The sequence below is a fragment of the Agelaius phoeniceus genome (genome assembly GCF_051311805.1).
Source record: "Agelaius phoeniceus isolate bAgePho1 chromosome W unlocalized genomic scaffold, bAgePho1.hap1 SUPER_W_unloc_2, whole genome shotgun sequence".
NCBI classification, from domain to species: Eukaryota; Metazoa; Chordata; class Aves; order Passeriformes; family Icteridae; genus Agelaius; species Agelaius phoeniceus.
Window position 1 is genome coordinate 6901836 of NW_027509867.1, and position 16803 is coordinate 6918638.

At 51.9% G+C, this 16803-nt stretch overlaps 2 protein-coding genes across 2 annotated transcripts in view; one reads left to right on the forward strand and one right to left on the reverse strand.

Annotated features, from left to right (window-relative positions):
* The window catches only part of LOC143692686 (uncharacterized), a 513344-nt gene that overhangs the window by 283585 nt on the left and 212956 nt on the right, over nucleotides 1–16803 (forward strand). The window lies entirely within an intron of this gene.
* On the reverse strand, nucleotides 10434–11366 carry LOC129130580 (olfactory receptor 14C36-like). Its single transcript, XM_054649084.2, has one exon. It carries the CDS (start codon nucleotides 11364–11366, stop codon nucleotides 10434–10436), a length of 933 nt encoding a protein of 310 aa, XP_054505059.2.

Sequence of the window (16803 nt, forward strand, 5' to 3'; positions counted from 1 at the left end):
ATCCACACTGGGGAGAGGCCCTATGAGTGTCCTGAGTGTCAGAAGAGGTTTCAGACCAGCTCCAGTCTCCTCTGCCACCAGCGAATTCACACCGATGAGAGGCAGAGCTGCCCTGACTGTGGGAAGGGCTTCAAGCAGAAAGCCCACCTCATCAGGCACCAGCGCATCCACACTGGGGAGAGGCCCTACGAGTGTCCCCGGTGTGGGAAGAGCTTCACCTGCAGCTCTCACTTGACAAAACACCAATGGAGGCACCAGTAAGGAAAGGCCTGCAAATGCCCCAGCTGCAGGAAGAGCTTCATGCACCACTCCAGCTTCATCCCCCTTTAGAGGACCCACGTTGGGAAGAGTCCTGGGGATCCGTTTTGCCCATGATCCATGCTGGGAAGACACCTGTCCCTTTTCCTGCCCTGTGACATGATGTGGGATTGAAGACCAGATGATGGTCTGGCCATGGCCCTTTCATTACATTCACTCCCACCTCAGGCCATTGCCAGGGGCAGGAAAGGGACTGTCTCTCTCTCTCCCTGAGGAGAAGGGTGTCCTTTCCAGACAGGGGAAATTGTGGCTGGGAAGAGACAGTCAGTTGTGTTTAGTTTTCCCTGTCAAAGTTTTGTTTATCCCTTCTGTTATCAATATTGTTTCTGTTCCATTTTTTCCTTATCTCGTTGCTGTTCCCAATAAATTGTTCATATCGCAGCCCGGGATCTTTGCCTTTTATGCTTTCCATGGGAGGCGGAAGGGCAGCGAGGGCAGCGTGGTTTTGGCAGGAGCAGGAAATTGGGGAATCCCATTGCTGAAGCCCGGCCCATAGAAACCGAGCATCCCAGCTGGTGCCAGCCCTGGTGGCCATGGCAACCACCCCTGGCATGGGGTCTCCATGGAGCTGCCAAGGGACTGACCATAGCAACAGGGGGCTGGTGATGGTTGCCATGGAAACTGACTGCAGCAACAGGGGGCTGGTGATGGTTGCCTGCTAAGGATCAGATTTGTCACAGGCCCTCAGAGGAGTTTCATGGGATCTTTCCAAGAGTCTCCAGGCTGTTCCAGAGCTGGAATGTCACAGGCAGAGACAGGGGCTCCATGGAGACCTCCCAGGCATTTCTGGGGATGGTAAAGAGCCCTGTGGTCAGAGGCAGTCACAGCCATACCATGGTGACATCCCAGGGCACCTTGGGCTGCAAAGGCACCCATCTGTCACAGGCACTCACGGGGGCTCCACGGTGACATCCCAGGAGTCCCCAGGCTGCCGAAGAGCCGGGATGTCCCAGACACTCACAGGGGTTCCTGTCATGGGCATGGTGGGAACTTCAGGTAAAGTTTATTAGAGAAGCTCCTGTTGGGTTACAAGGTACAGAAACGATTCCCAATAGTCCCCACAGATCCCCAAATGTCACCATTGAGTCAGAGATGACACAGACTCAGATCAGAAGGCTAAGGGCTAAAAGGCACCCATTTTTTCAATCCTCTTCCTTTTGACCTTGGTTTTCTACAGGTGGACCTCATTGGTGATTTAATCAACACATTTCACATGATTGGCTGATTAAGACAACCCCCTTCAGTAAACAACTTTATGGAAAAAACAACCTATTACAGACACCACCTGTTGATAATTTACAATTCTTTCTCTCCAGCTTCCTAATGGTTCCCAATCTAATTAATGGGAAAACTCTCTTGCTTTCTCTGTCTCTGACCAGACTCTCATACCCACAGAAAAATACCCCCAAGGACCTCCAGGCTTTGTAATCTCCTTCTGTGAGAGGAGCCTTGAAGCAGTTGGCTCCAATCCCAGCCTCAGACTTTTACAGAGTTCATGGGTAAAGAATTATCAAGGTGAAATTTAACCTTTAGCATTTGTTCCACAGGATTAAGGATGACAAAGCATATATATTTATAAAAAATTTCTATTATCTCTTATGGTAACAATTAGACAAAATTATCTTATCTTAATCAGAAATATTTAGTCCAAGGTATAGGAGCTGTATTATATTATATTATATTATATTATATTATATTATATTATATTATATTATATTATATTAATTTATAGAAAGCACTCAGAAGGGATTTCAAAGCAATTTTATTAAAGGAAAAGAAGCTGTTTTTAAGGAGAGATTGATGTCACTCCCACAGACCAATGACCACGGGCAAATCCCTTTGGCTCAGCCTGGAGCAGTGACCTTGAGGGGTGTCCCGACTGCAGGGAGGAATCTCAACACCCCCCAGGAAGGGAAATGTCAGGGGATGCTGCCTTTAAAATTTGGGATGGGGCTTTTCTAGTCAGAGGTGCTGCCCTGTAAGTCAGATGTGCCCAGGCTGGCACAGCTCAGCAGCTCTGCAGAAGCTCTCACTGGTGTCACTTGGTTGTTCCTTTCTCTGGGGATTTTCCAGCACTGTCACAGCTTCAGCTCCCTCTGAGGATGTTCAACTTTGGGATGGAGGAGTCAGGCTGGTTTCTGCATTATTCACCCCAAAAGCAGCATGACCCCCCCCTCCTTCATTTCCCACTGGGGCCTTGGCAAACATGGTGTTGCTGGAGTTGTTGGAGCCCATTGCAGGCAGAGCCTCCTGCTCCAGCAGGAACTGCCTTTCCTGTGCCATCAGCAGGGCAGGTCCTGCTGCAGGAAAAGCCCCAGGCCAGCCCCAGCACAGGGAAGGCCGGAGGCACAAGGGCAGAGTGCCGTGCTGGGAGCTGTGCCAGGGAGAGCCTGAGGCACCAAAGGCACCTTGGCAGCAGCAGCTGCTTGCAGGCCATGGCCAGAAGCCTCCCTTGGCAGCCCGGCCTGGTGGCCACCACTGCAGAGCTGCTGCCTCAGGGCTCATTCCTGGCTGGCCTCTGAAAAGCCACTTCTGCTCCAGGAGCCTGACTGGGAAGCCGTTGGCCCCAGCACCTCAGGGACAAGATATCAATGACAAAACTCTTCATGCCAGCAGAGCCAAGGCAGGGGCAGAGGAAAGGGCAGAGCCAGGCCCAGGGGACAGGGCTGCCATGGTGATGGCTGTGAGGTCACTGCCCCTGCAGCAGCCTGGCTGCCCTCAGCAGACATTCTGGACAGAAGCGTTGTGAGGGCACCCAGCACATCAGAGAACCCACACTACAGGAATTCTGTCACTGTGAATGAGAGGATTTCACTGGGTCAGGCTGCACAAAGCTCCTGCTCTTGGACAATTCCTGGGATGGGGAATCCACTTCTCTGGAATAACTCTTGCAGTCTTTTGCCACTCTTATAATTCTAAAATTTTTCCCCTTTCTAACAAATGTAAATCCACCCTCATTCAGTTTAGAGATATTGACCCTTGTTCTGTCACTGCAAGATTTGGGAGAAAATACTTTTGATCAGTATTTTTCCATTTTCACAGACCTTGGAGAATACCCAAAAATCTCCCAAGATGGGATTTGGAGGCCTCATCATAAAACCAGCAGGGAGAGGCTGAGGGCTCTGGGGTCAGTGGGGTGGAGACTGAGGACAGAACAGGAGTAGCCTGGGAGGGATGGAAGGGTGGTTTCAGAGAGGCTGGAGCTTTCTTCCTAGTGGGAATGAGCCTGAAGAAGACATAATAGCACCAAGGGCAGCTGGGGAGGCCCAGAGTGGACACCAGGAGAAAGGAATTTCCCTGCCAGGGCAGGGCTGTGGTGCAGCACGTCCCCCAGCAGGAGCCTGGAGCAGCCCAAGGCTTTGTGTGGGCAGGCAGGGGCAGGCAGAAGGCAGAGCTGTCAGCAAAGGAAGGGGCCAGCCAGGTGGGGCAGCCGGGGGATGCCCACAGCCTGCAGGGACAGAGGCGCAGGTTTGCTCAGCACCAGAGACACCTTTGCCTTGCTTGTCCCTACCTGTCATCACTGCCTCCAGTGTTCTGCTCTACCTGGAACCTGGGGACACTTTCTCAGTCCTGTCCCTCAGATGGATCTATTTAAAGTATGAGAAACTTCATTGTTTCACCCTCTTTTTGAGTCCCTGAGAAGTTCTTTGAGCACACTCTGAGGGACTGAGTCTGATGCAAAGAGCACCAAAGCCCCAGAGGGTCATTAAAGCCCTTGTGCTGTGTCTGTGCTGCTGAGCTGGGCCGGGCTCCTGGCTCAGAGGCAGCTCCTGGCAAGGGCAGCAGAGCTGCAGAGAGACAGCTCTGGCCAGGAGCAGCTCCTGTGCACAGCCCAGCAGGGCTGGGGCACTGCCAGGGCCCCTCAGGGACACCAGCAGGGCACAGACAGAGCTCCCAGGGGCTCAGCACTGGCAGGGGCTGTGACATGTCCCAGAGGGGGCTGTGTCCCAGCAGGTCCTCTGCAGCTGTGTCATGGAGGCACAGAGCAGCTGTGATGTCAGCAAGGGGCGGTGTGACAGCCCAGAGTGGGCTGTATGAGGTCACAGATTGGGCTATGACATCCCAGAGTTTATTGTGTGAGGTCACTGAGCAGCTACAACATCATAGAGGGAACTATGTGACATCACAGAGCTGGCTGTGACATCATGGCATGGCTGTGTGACATCATAGAGGGGGGCTGTGAGGTCAAAGTGTGTGCTGTGACATTACAGAGTGTCAGTATGACATCACAGAGAGGGTCTTGTGGCACCACTGAGGGGATTGTGACATCACACAGCTGCCTGTGACATCATAGTGTGAGGCCATAGAGCAGATCTTGCCTTCATAGACAGTGGCTCTGTGACATGAGGGAGTGGGTTGTGACATCACTGGGTGGCTGTGTAATATCATAGAGCAGGCTGTGACATCACAGAACAAACTGTGACATCGCAGTGTGACTCTTTGAAATCAGAGTCTTCTGTGACATCACAGAGTAGCTCTGTAACATCACAGGGGCCTATGTGACATCACAGGGGACTGTGTGACATCACAGGGAGCTGTGTGACATCACACGGGGACTGTGTGACATGACAGAGATGGCTGTGTGATATCACAGGGGCTGTGTGACATCACAGGGGCTGTGTGAGGTCCCTGGGGCGGTCACTCTGCCCCGGCCCCCCTCACAGTTCCCCCCAGAGCAGTCCAACCCTGCTCGTGCACAGCGGGGTCCCCTGTCCCCCCGGGTCCCCCCGCCCCTGGTGCCGCAGCCTCCCCCAGAGGATGTTCCATGAGATCGACCCCAGAGCCTGACATAGGGACGGGGGGCCGGGGCCCTGGGGGTGGCACAGGGGGACAGGGACCCCCCGGCAGCGTCCCCGTGTCCCCCAGGGCCAGAGCCTGGGCCAGGGCTCCTTCACCCTGGTATCAACGAGGCCTTGAGAGCGCTGAAAAAATCCCCAGCAAGGGATCAGCAAAAACCAGATTGAATATTAAGGGACAGCAGCACAAAGTTCCTTGGCAAGAGTCACTCTGCTCCTGACTGGACACTTCAAGCCCAGCAAGGAAACAAAGCAACAACAAAACCAAAGAAAATCCGAACAATCAAACCAGAAATGAACTGAGAACTGTCCCTGTGTGTGTGTGTGACAAAAGGACAGTGAGGGTAAGGATAAAAGGAATACAGCCCAAAGGTTTAACAGAGCTCAAACTTAACAGGACTTAACCATAACTGATAGCTTAAATGTCACAATTTAGGCAAAAAGAGCAGCTAACAGTATTTAACCTAACTTATAACCTATGACTTTGAAATTTAACAGAGGAATAACACTTAACAGTATTTAACTCAGCCTAATAACTTACATTAAAATAACAACTTAGCAAAAGAACAACTCTTAGCAGCATTTAAATTAGCTTAGACCTCATGACTGAACATCTCTTACAGGCCTGACTGACTCAGCTATCCAAGGCTCTCAAACCCCTCAGAGAGCAGCATTTCTGCCACATTTCCCCAGCACAGACACTCCTGTGTGCACACAGACACAAAGAGTCAGTGCAAGGCACCTGGGAGAAATTCCCCTGAGGGCAGGAAATGCTCCCTGTGGATCCTCTGGCATCTCCCCAGTGGGTGAAGGGTTGAGCCTGGAGGAGTGGGGGGATCGGCCCAGGCTCCATCGTTGTTGGGGATCCCCGAGCGCAGCAAACGGGAGAGTTCCTGGCTGGGAGAGGCCCCACTCAGAGGGAGTCGCTGGCCCAGGAGAGCTCCAAGGGCTCCTTTTGGAGCGCTGTTTGTAGGGCCCCAAGAGAGGGGCTTCAGTCCCAGCAATGGTTCATCCTGGCCGCACTTGGCACCAACAGCTTTCTTCCATGAGGCCTCATAGAAGGCCCAGTGAGACCATTGTGACCCTGGGGGTCCCCATAGAACCAAGAGGTCCATTGTTATACTGTGGGGCCTCATGAAACCAAAATGCCTTTGTGACACTGCAGGGCTGCATGGAACCAAAGCTCCAGGGTGACACAGAGGGGCCTCCAGCCATCAATGGTCCTTTGTGACACTGTGGAGCCAAAGGAGACCATTGTGACACTGCAAAACCCCAGGGTCCAAAGGTCCATTGTGACATTGCAGGGCTCATGGAACAGAGGAGTCCCGTGACATTGTGGGGCCTGTGGAACCATGGAGACCATTGTGACACTGCAAGGCCTCATGGAATTAGTGGGACCATTGTGACACTTCAGGGCCTTCTGGAACCTAGGGGCCACTGTGACATTGTGGGACCGCATCAAACCAAGGGTCCATTGTGATACTGCAGGACTTTGCCATTGCGACACTGCTAGACCCCACAGAAACCAGTCACCATTGTGGCACTGTGGGGCCCACAAAACCAAGGGAGCACAGAACAGGTGTGGCTGTTTTGGCCTCCCATGGGCTGCCTGACTGGTCCAGCTGACCTTGGCATGTTGAGGGTCTCTTCTCATCTGCTGTTGAAGCAGTGGGGCTCCATGCTTTCCTTCCTATGGAAAAGAACTGTCCTTCTTCTACAAGCACCCTGGCCAGATTTGGGATTTCACTTCCAAATTTCCTTATATCCAGAGACTATTCCAATAGGAATATTGCCAGGAGAGGTCTGGGTGGCAACGGTTTCACAAGGGTCACCTCTCATCTGTCCCCAAAACACCGGGGAAGGCTCCGTGCTTTCCTTCCTATGGGAAAGAATTGTCCTGCTTCTCCACGTGCCCATGGCTGAGATTGGGGTTCCACCATCAAAATTCCCTTAACTGAAAGACTGATCCCAGACAAAATCTGCAATTCTTGAGAAGTCTGCCTTGCCGCGGCCAAGTGAGGCTCTCACCTGCCTTCCAAACACTGGGGCTCTGTGCTTTCCTTCCTATGGAAAAGAACTGTCCTTCTTGTCCCAGTGCGCATGACCAGAATGGAATTCCACCTATAACATTGCCTTACTGTGAGAGACTGGAGGAGATTGTTGGCTGGAAACATTTTGTGTGTGGGGGAGGAGGGGGCAGATCCAGCCTTGCCCTGCCCTGCCCTGGAACCCCAATCCCCCCAGAGCCTCTATCCCAGCCCAGCAGTGGCTGCCAGTCCCTGGCACAGCACAGGCAATGCTCCACAGCCACCTCTGCAGCCCCCAGCCCAGCTCCTGAGGGACCAAATGAGCCCAAGCCCCACCTGGGGGAAGAGCCCAGGGAGACCAAGGGGTATTGAAGGCTGACCACAAGGCATGCACACATCTTGACCCTACCTCCTCTTGGAATTTCCATCTAAAATGTGCTGGAATCCAGGAGTTGGTAGCTGTTTGTGTGCTTTGATAAATCTTATTTGTCTTTTTCCTATTCCCTCTTCTTGCAAATTTTGAGTAACTTAAAATGGAACAGGCTTACAGTTTGTGAAGTTGAATGAGCAAAATTAATGCTTTGAGAAGTGTTTCTTGTTGATTGAATGTTGTATTAAACCTTTTGCCAAAGTTTCTCTGATATTCTAAAGTTGGCAATAAAGTTCCTGTTTTGTTGTTTTGAGCTCCTCAGAATCTCTTGCTGATATTTCTCCAGTGCATCCAACTCAGTGTACACAAACAATTGTAATTCCTTTAAATGTCTCCTTGAGAGAGTTTTTTAGTAGATGGGAGTCAGGGCTTGTGTGTCCTGCTTGGCCCAGCCCAGGCAGGGCTTTCCCAGCCACATTCCACACTCCATTGCCCAGCTGGAGCCCCTGGTGCCTCTGAGTTGTGCTGCCCCAGCCCCAGGGACGCTCTCCTTGTCTGCCCATTCCCCCACGGTCTCTGGGCAGGGATGGCCTCACTGGGGGCTGCTGACATCCTCAGCAACTTGGAGGCTGCTGCTGAATTTCACTGCTCCAGAGGCTTGTTCAGCCTTCAGCTCTTCAGTGCAGGAATTCAGTGGCCCAGGCCCTTAACAACCCAAGCCTCTGGGAATAATTTGATTTAATTTTCAAATCCTTTGTGGTTAATTTGACAGATTTCAGTAGTGTATTCAAAGCGAATATATTCTATTTAAAAAAGACACTGAGAAAAGAACTTTTAGGTCCTATTTAGGTTTTCTTTTCCTGGAGATACATTGATATGTGCACTCTCCAGCTGACATTGAATCCAGGTACCTCCTCATGCAGTTTGAAGAGATAGGAAAATCAAGACGCTTTATGGCTGACAATCAATCGGACTCTGTCCCTACCCCCACCCCACCATTTCCCTCATCCAACCCCTGGCACTCCTATGGATCAGGAATGGTGTGGCCAGCAGGAGCACGGCAGTGATTCTTCCCCTGTGCTCAGCACTGGTTGGGCATCACCTCGAGTGCTGTGTCCAGTTATGGTTCCCCAATTTAGGAAGGACTTGGAGGGGCTGCAGGGTGTCCAAAGAAGGGCAACAAGGCTGGGGAGGGGTCTGGAGCACAAGTCCTGTGAGGATGGGATTGTTTATCCTGGAGAAGAGGAGGCTCAGGGGAGACAAGGCAGTGTCAGGGCACAGGTTGGACTTGATGATCTCCAAGGTCTTTTCCAACCTTGCTGATTTTAGGATTCCCTGAAACCACCCTTGGAGCAGTTGCAGGATGAGCCCTGGGCCTGCTCTTCAGCAGCTCCAGCAGCCCAGGTCCCTCAGCTTCTCCTGGCAGCCCCAAAGCCCATCCTGTCAGTCCTGCAGAGCCTCTGCAGCTCCTCCTCACTGCCCAGAACTGGGAGCCCCAGAGTCAGACCCAGCAACCCAGATGTGCCCCCTGTCCTGGGGTGCCTCTGGCAAGGGAGCAGCAGCAGGCACTGCAGGAGCCTGCAGACAATTCCTGCAGCACTTGTAGGATGATCCTGCTCCCCAAGGGACGTTCCCATGGTGCCAAGTCAGGAACTGCAATGGGGAGTGGGGCCAGAGAGGAAAGGGCAAACAGGGATGGGCTGTTTGCAGGGCAGGGAACAGAGGTGGGCAAGAGGAAGAATTCTGAACCAGGAAAGAGTAAGAAAGCAAAGGAGAAGCCCAGGAACTGCTCAGGGCAGTTTGGGGGTGGCTGCCAGGCAGCCCTGGCTCTGAGCAACAGTGTCTGCAGTGGCACAGGAAACTCCCAGCTGATGGGAACAAACTTTCTGGCTGAGTGCAGAGGCCAGGACAAAGCTGAGTGGTTTCCCTGGTGTCCCCCAGCCCTGGCTGGCCCCAGGGGCTGCTGGCATTTGTGCTCCCTCAGGTTCATGTCCCCACAGCAACAGCATGGGGGTGCTGCCCCAGCTGCGTGCAATGCAAACAGGGGCTGCTGAGCCAGTGCTGCCGTGTCTGTGCCTGCAAGGATGGGGCACCTGTGTGAGCTGGGGGAGAGGCCAGGGCTGCAGAGGGGGGATGTTGTTGGCAGCTGCATGAGGAGGCTCTGGGACGCTGCCCTGGGCTGTGCAGCGCACTGGGCATGGATCAGCCCCTGCTCTGCTGCTCCTTCCCGTCTGGCCCAGGGCCCTTGCAGAGCCCCAGCCATGCTGTTTGCCCCCAGCCGCCCACGGCCAGCCTGGGGCTGCTGACGGGGGTTTCTGTGCTGAGCATTGGCCTGGCCGTGTTCTTGAGAGAGCCTGGGCAAGGAGCCTGGAGCCCCCAGGGCCTGGCCTGAGGCGTCAGCGCTGCCCCAGCAGTGCCCATGGCCTGTCCCTGCTGCAGCCCCGGCACTGCCACCCCCAGGGCTGTGCCCGGCCCCGAGAGCACTCAGGCCCTGCAGCAACACCAGGGCCACCAGGGCAGCGGGGCAGGCCCACGGCAGCAGCACTGGCAACACCAAGTGCTGCTGCTGCTGCTGCTGCTGGGCACAGCTGCTGGGCCAGCACTGATCTGCCCCAGCTCTGCACACAGACATTGCTGCTGCAGCTCCAGAGAAGGCAACACAAGGGCATCTCTGCAGAAAACTCTGCTGGGAGATCCTTTAGTTCCTTTAAAGCCACCAAGAGCGCAGCCCCTCATTGACACAGTCTGTGGCCACAGGGAAAGTGGAGAGAAACAAAATGAGAAGTGGCACAAACACTGACATATATTTGTGGACAATATGAAAAAAAGTAAAACAACGAAAAGCCACCCCCAAAATGAAATCATCAAGACGTATCAAAGATGACTTTTATTACAAGTGATTTGGAGAAATTGAGCAGCAGTTTACGGTCCCTGAACGCATCCAGTCATCAGTCTCCACACTGCAGCCTTGAGCTCCTGGTTCCTCAGGCTGTAGATGAGGGGGTTGAGGGTTGGAGGCACCACTGAGTACAGAACTGAAAGGGCCAGATCCAAAGATGGGGACGAAATGGAGGGGGGCTTCACGTAGGCAAATGAGGCAGTGATGAAGAACAGAGAGACCACAGCCAGGTGAGGGAGGCAGGTGGAAAAGGCTTTGTGCCGTCCCTGCTCAGAGGGAATCCTCAGCACAGCCCTGAAGATCTGCACATAGGAGAAAACTATGAACACAAAACAGCCAAGTGCTAAACACACACTAACAGCAAGAAGCCCGAGTTCCCTGAGGTAGGAATTTGAGCAGGAGAGCTTGAGGATTGGGGGGATTTCACAGAAGAACTGGCCCAGGGCATTGCCATGGCACAGGGGCAGGGAAAATGTATTGGCCGTGTGCAGCAGTGAATAGAAAAGGCCACTGGCCCAGGCAGCTGCTGCCATGTGGGCACAAGCTCTGCTGCCCAGGAGGGTCCCGTAGTGCAGGGGTTTGCAGATGGACACGTAGCGGTCGTAGCACATCACGGTCAGGAGGGAAAATTCCGCTGCCATGAAGAACACAAAGAAAAAGAGCTGAGCAGCACATCCTTCATAGGAGATGTTGCTGGTGTCCCAGAGGGAATTGTGCATGGCTTTGGGGACAGTGGTGCAGATGGAGCCCAGGTCAGCGAGGGCCAGGTTGAGCAGGAAGAAGAACATGGGCGTGTGCAGGTGGTGGCCGCAGGCTACGGCGCTGATGATGAGGCCGTTGCCCAGGAGGGCAGCCAGGGAGATGCCCAGCAAGAGGCAGAAGTGCAGGAGCTGCAGCTGCCGCGTGTCTGCCAATGCCAGCAGGAGGAAGTGCCTGATGGAGCTGCTGTTGGACATTGGCTGTGCATTGGCATGGGGATCTGTAAGAAAATGTAATCATGGAATAGTTGGGTTTGGAGAGGACTTGAAATATCCCAGCAGAGCCTGGGGGCACTTTCCCCCCACTGCCTGCCCAGGGCTCTGCTGCCTGGAGCTGTCCCTGCCAGCAGCTGCTTCCCTGTGCCCAGGGCTGGGCCCTGCCAGCGCTGCCAGAGCCCAGCCCAGGCTTGGGGCTCAGCTCTGCCCTGCAGAGCCCTCCCAGCTCAGGCACTGCCCAGGGGCAGCTCTGGCTCTGCAGGCTCTGATGGCAACATCAGAGCAACCCTGAGGAGGCTGGAAAAGCAACACTGATGCTGCCTCTGAGGGGCCCTGTGCTGATCTCTGTCACTGCCTGGTTTAGTAACATCGGATAGATTTTTAGTTTTCTCAACCTGAACTGAGAGATGAATATCTGTGTGGAATTTCCCATCCAGGCAACCCAGAGCAGTACATTAAAAAAGCAGGATTTTCCCTTTTATGCAGCCCCTGCGTTGCTGTGCTCCCTGTATAATCTACTTGGAAATGTTTTGCAGTTAAATGCCATGCTGGGAGCAGTCCTGAACAATGCAGCATCCTCCCCACACAAGGAGAACACTTCCAAGCCTCACCAGCTGTCTCCCCCCACCCAGATCTTGTCCCCCAGTGCTGGGAGCAGCTGCCAGGGCTGGCTGAGAGCTGTCCCTGGCAGGCAGCAGAGTCCCTGCCCCAGCACAGAGCCCTGGGCTGCAGGACCCTGCTCTGCAGGACAGCCCTGGGCACCCCTGGCTGCTCTGCACAAGAGACAAGCAGAGAATGTACTCACAGGCTCTGCAGGCATTGGCATGTTCCAGCTTGAGGAGATGGCTCCAGGAGCTGCAGCTGCACTGTCCTGCAGCCAGAGGTTCCTGTGCCAAGGGCTGGCAGTGATTGTGCCCCAGGCACTTCTCAGCCCCTTCCCAGCCCTGACTGATTGAAGCTCTCTGTGCCTCTGGGCTGTGCCCGCGCTGGCTGCAGGCAGTGCCCCAGCCCTGCTGGGCTGGCACAAGAGCTGCTCATCCAGAGAAATGTGCTTTTGAAGCTCTTCTTGGTGACCAGGAGCTGCCTCTGTGCTGGGAGCCCAGCCCAGCTCAGCAGCACAGACACAGCACAAGGACTTTAATCAGCCTCTGGGCATTTGTGCTCAGGCCCTGAACATCAGTCCCTGAGAGGGAGCTGAAGAAACCTCTCCAGACCTCCACGTCAGAATCCCACTCCAAAGTTTCTTGGACTTTTAATGGGTCCCAGAGAGGGACAGGACTGAGCAAGTGTCCCCAGGCCCCAGGCAGAGCAGAGAACTGCAGGCAGTGATGACAGGTGGGGACAAAGAGAAGCCAAGTCTTGGTGCCCTGGGGCACAGCAGGGTCTGTGCCAGCAAGGGCTGGGAGGAGACACCTTGTGCTGAGGCCCTGGGGCCTCCTGGCACAGCCCCAGCCAGGCTGGGCACTGTCAGCCCCTTGTGCTGCCCTCAGCATCCCCCCCTAGCCCACATCCCAGTGGCCTCAAGGATCTGCTGCAAGGAGTCCCTGGGGAGCCTTGCTCAGCAATGGCCCTGGGGGCTCCTTCATGCTCCCTGCAGGGACTGCAGGTTTTTCAAAGGACTTTGGCTTTGGCTTTTGCCTTGCAGTCTCTGAGAGGTTTGTGCAATCATGGCCTCCAATTATCTGCTGTAACGAGTCCCTGGAGAGGCTTTGTCAGTAACAACACTCAGTGGGGCTCATTAATGCTTCAGGGTACTTCAATTTTTTAAGCTACTTGGTGCTTACCTTTTGCCACAGACTCTATGAGAAGGATTGTGCAGTCACAGCATCCAATTATCTGCTTTAATGAGTCCCTTGAGAGCCTTAATCACTAATGACAATCATTGAGGTCATTAATGCTTCAAGATACTTCAATTTTTTTAAGGTATTTGGTTTTTCCCTTTTGATACAGACTCTGGGAGAGGTTTGTCTTAATCATGGCCCCAATTATCTGCTTTAATGAGTCCCTTGAGGGCTTTGTACTGACACTCAGTGGGGCTCATTAATACTTTGAGATACTCAAGGCTTTTAAGGTACTCTGGATGTTCCTTTCCAGTCTGAGTCTTTGAGAGGTTTTTCTGCCATCCTGGCCTCCAATTCTCTCCTCCAAGGAGTCCATGAGGAGCCTGTGTTGACCTCAGTGGGGCCCAGTCTTGCTTTGAGACACTTTGGGGTTTTCTTCTGACTTTGACTCCTGGAAATGTTTGTGCAATCTCCTCTCAGGCCCTGATGTTCCAGGGCTCAGCACCAAATGCACCCCGGGCCTCATTAGGATTAAGCAAGTCCTGACAAACCATGGCTCTGCCTTGATTTCCCTCTGCTCTGGAGCAGTTCATCAGGAAGATTTCCTTTTACAGTTATGGAAAAATATTTCAAAGAGCTTCTAAGAAATATGTATTCCTATCTTAAAGGGTGCCTTTATTGCTGTTCATATTATCAAAGAGCTGATTGCAGCATTCTGTGATTGATATTGATCCAGGGTCTCTCCTAAGGAGGTCTGGCCAGGTCAGTGAAGTTGTACCTTGGAGCTGACCCAGTGGGGACAACCTCGCCCCACATTCCCCTACCCCATGTGAAAAACAATCTTCACATTCAAAAATTTAAATGGTTTATTAAGACCTTATCAAAATACAACTGAAGCATCTTGATTTTCATATTTGTTCAGATACATCCAAAGGCTGAATAAAGAAAAGAATACAGTGCCAGGAGCAAAGGATTCAGTCACCATGTGCTCATTTACAAAATGCATGTTCTGTCTCTTACACCTCTAGCCCCTCCCAAAGTCTTGTCAATCGACTCCTTCTTCACTGTCCAGTGGTGGAGATCACTGTCTCACACCTTGATTGGAGGTCAGGTGCTGCCATAGGAACAAGCCCACCCTCCCAAATGCCCCAACTACTGAGGCCATCCTGTGATAGCAATGCAAGGGGGAGAGGAAGGATAACTATACAGCTACAAAACTTCTCCTAACATGTATTTAATATTTGCCCCTTACCTGTGAGAGTCAACCATTGGATTATTCATCTATAACAAACCCCCCTTTTCTTTTTCTGTAAGTCATTATTCTTGAACAATTCAGTAAAAAATTTTCTCTCTCTCTTGAATGAGTCATACCAGCATCTGTTGATGTGGGCAAGGACAGTGGGAACAGGAGAAAAAAAAAAGTCAGGTTTTCCTTAGACACACTTATTTGGAATGGACAAAAGGGCATCCCAGAGGTCCAGTGTGGCTTTGACTCCCATCTACCGTGCCTGTGTGGCTGCTACCCATAGTTGGTGCATCTTAGGGGTGAGTACAGAGGCCAACTCAGTCCTGCCCTCCAGTCCCTGTTGAATTAAAAGACAACTGAGGAATGACAGAGGTCTGGCCTGGCCTTTTGTCCCTACCTTACCATGCCCACGGGGTTGCTACCCACAGCAGGGCTATGGAGCCTTCTTGGTAGCAAACAAAGGGGCCAACCTGGTCTTGCCCTCCTTCCTTTGTCTTATTTTCTTAAAGAAGCTGCCCCATTACCTTTTACAGTCCCTTGTGTACTTCCCCTCAAGAGATGCTGGTAATTCTCACCCATGAAAACAGGAAGACAGTTCTCGAGCTGGTTGGTGGAAGCTTGACTCTGCTTTTTGGGCATCTTGGTGTTTTTCTGGTTGTCTCTCAGTCTCTGCTTGAGAGTCAATCTTGTTTCACCCAGCCTGGATGTTACAGTCCACTCTTTGGGTTCTTCTCCTGGGCCTTTGACTCTGTTGCCATGAGTCCATCCCCGCTCTGCAGCTCGCACGGCCGATTCAGTGCTGAGCAGTGCCTGAAAGGGACCTTCCCACTGAGGAGTTAGAGGCTGATCTCTCCATGGCTTAATCATCACCCAATTCCCCAGGATTAATATTATGGATTCTGAAATCCAGGGTGGTAGTTTGAGGAATTGCCCCTTTATGTCTTAGCCCTTCTAAGGTTTGTGCTATAGACATCACTTATTTCTTGGCATTGGCTTCCCCTTCCTCATAGGTGGCAGCCTTCTGGAGTGAGGTCAGGAAGGGAAACCCAAACATCATTTCATAGGGTGACACCCCCAGATCTGACTGGGGTTGGGTTCTAATTCTTAATAAGGCCAAAGGGAGACATTTTATCCATGACATTTGGGTTTCAATCATTAGCTTAACTAGAGCTCTTTTAAGAGTTTGATTCATTCTCTCAACCTGACCAGAACTCTGTGGATGCCATGGAGTGTGTAATTCCCATTTTACTCCCAGGGCCTGAACAACTTTCTGCAATATCTTTGATGTGAAATGAGTTCCCCAGTCTAAATCAATCCTGTTTGCCATTCCATATTGGGGAATGATTGATTCTAGAAGTGTTTTACTCACAGCACTGGCATTGGCTTTCACAGTGGGTACCACCTCTACCCAATGAACCCTGTGATCTACTATCACTGGCAAAAACTTCCACTGTTGTACCTGGGGAAGCTCAGTAAAGTCTACTTGGATGTTTTGGAAGGGCCTTAAGGCAGTTCTCGCCCTCCCCTGGGTGTTTTCCTCATGATTTTCTTATTCACTTGTTGACATATCACACACTTTTCAGTTACTTCTTAGCTATTCTGAAAATTCCTTTGCATCCCAAATCCTTCAGAAATTGATCACTTAGTGCTTGTGTACCGCAATGTGTTGTCCCATGTATGCCTTCTAGCATTTTCTTGGCAAGGGGTTTATTCAGCATTTGCCTCCCATCTGCTAATCTCCACTTCCCTTTGTTATCTATCTTGGCTCCTATTTTAAGGAGTTCTTCCTCTTCTGTCCCACTGAATACAGGGACTTTTTGTCTAAACTTATGTCAGGATTGATATTTCAGCCAAGGGTCCAACTTTAGACACTGTTACATGCATATAACAAAGATAATAGTTCAGTGACCTTGTTGCACTGTAACAGCTTAAAGACTGAATGCATCAACCATACTAATGACCATTTCGGAGCCAAGATCCCACAGTCCATTTCTGTGGTGCCATCTCTGAAAATGCCTTGACTTTCAGAACATGAGCTTCATTCCCTTTTGGACCAGCCATCCATCCATGCCCTATAATTCCACTGCTGATGACCTCCTGTGGAAGTCATTTGAATATGCCATCTCCCTTTTTCCTCTTCTCTTTCTACTGCTACTAATTTTCTCATCCCTTGTTTGTATCCTTCCTCTCAACTGCTAAAACCCTTCCATGCCTCTTCTAATAAGGGTTCTAAATTTCATCCCATAGGCCCCCAAATCTTCTACACCTTACACCTAATGTCTCCTGTTTCCCAAAGCCAAATTTACTAACTGTTGTATCCCATCCTAGGAATCAGGATCTAAAGATGCATGATGATGCATTGCCTCCCACAAGTGGTCTAAAAATTCAGGAC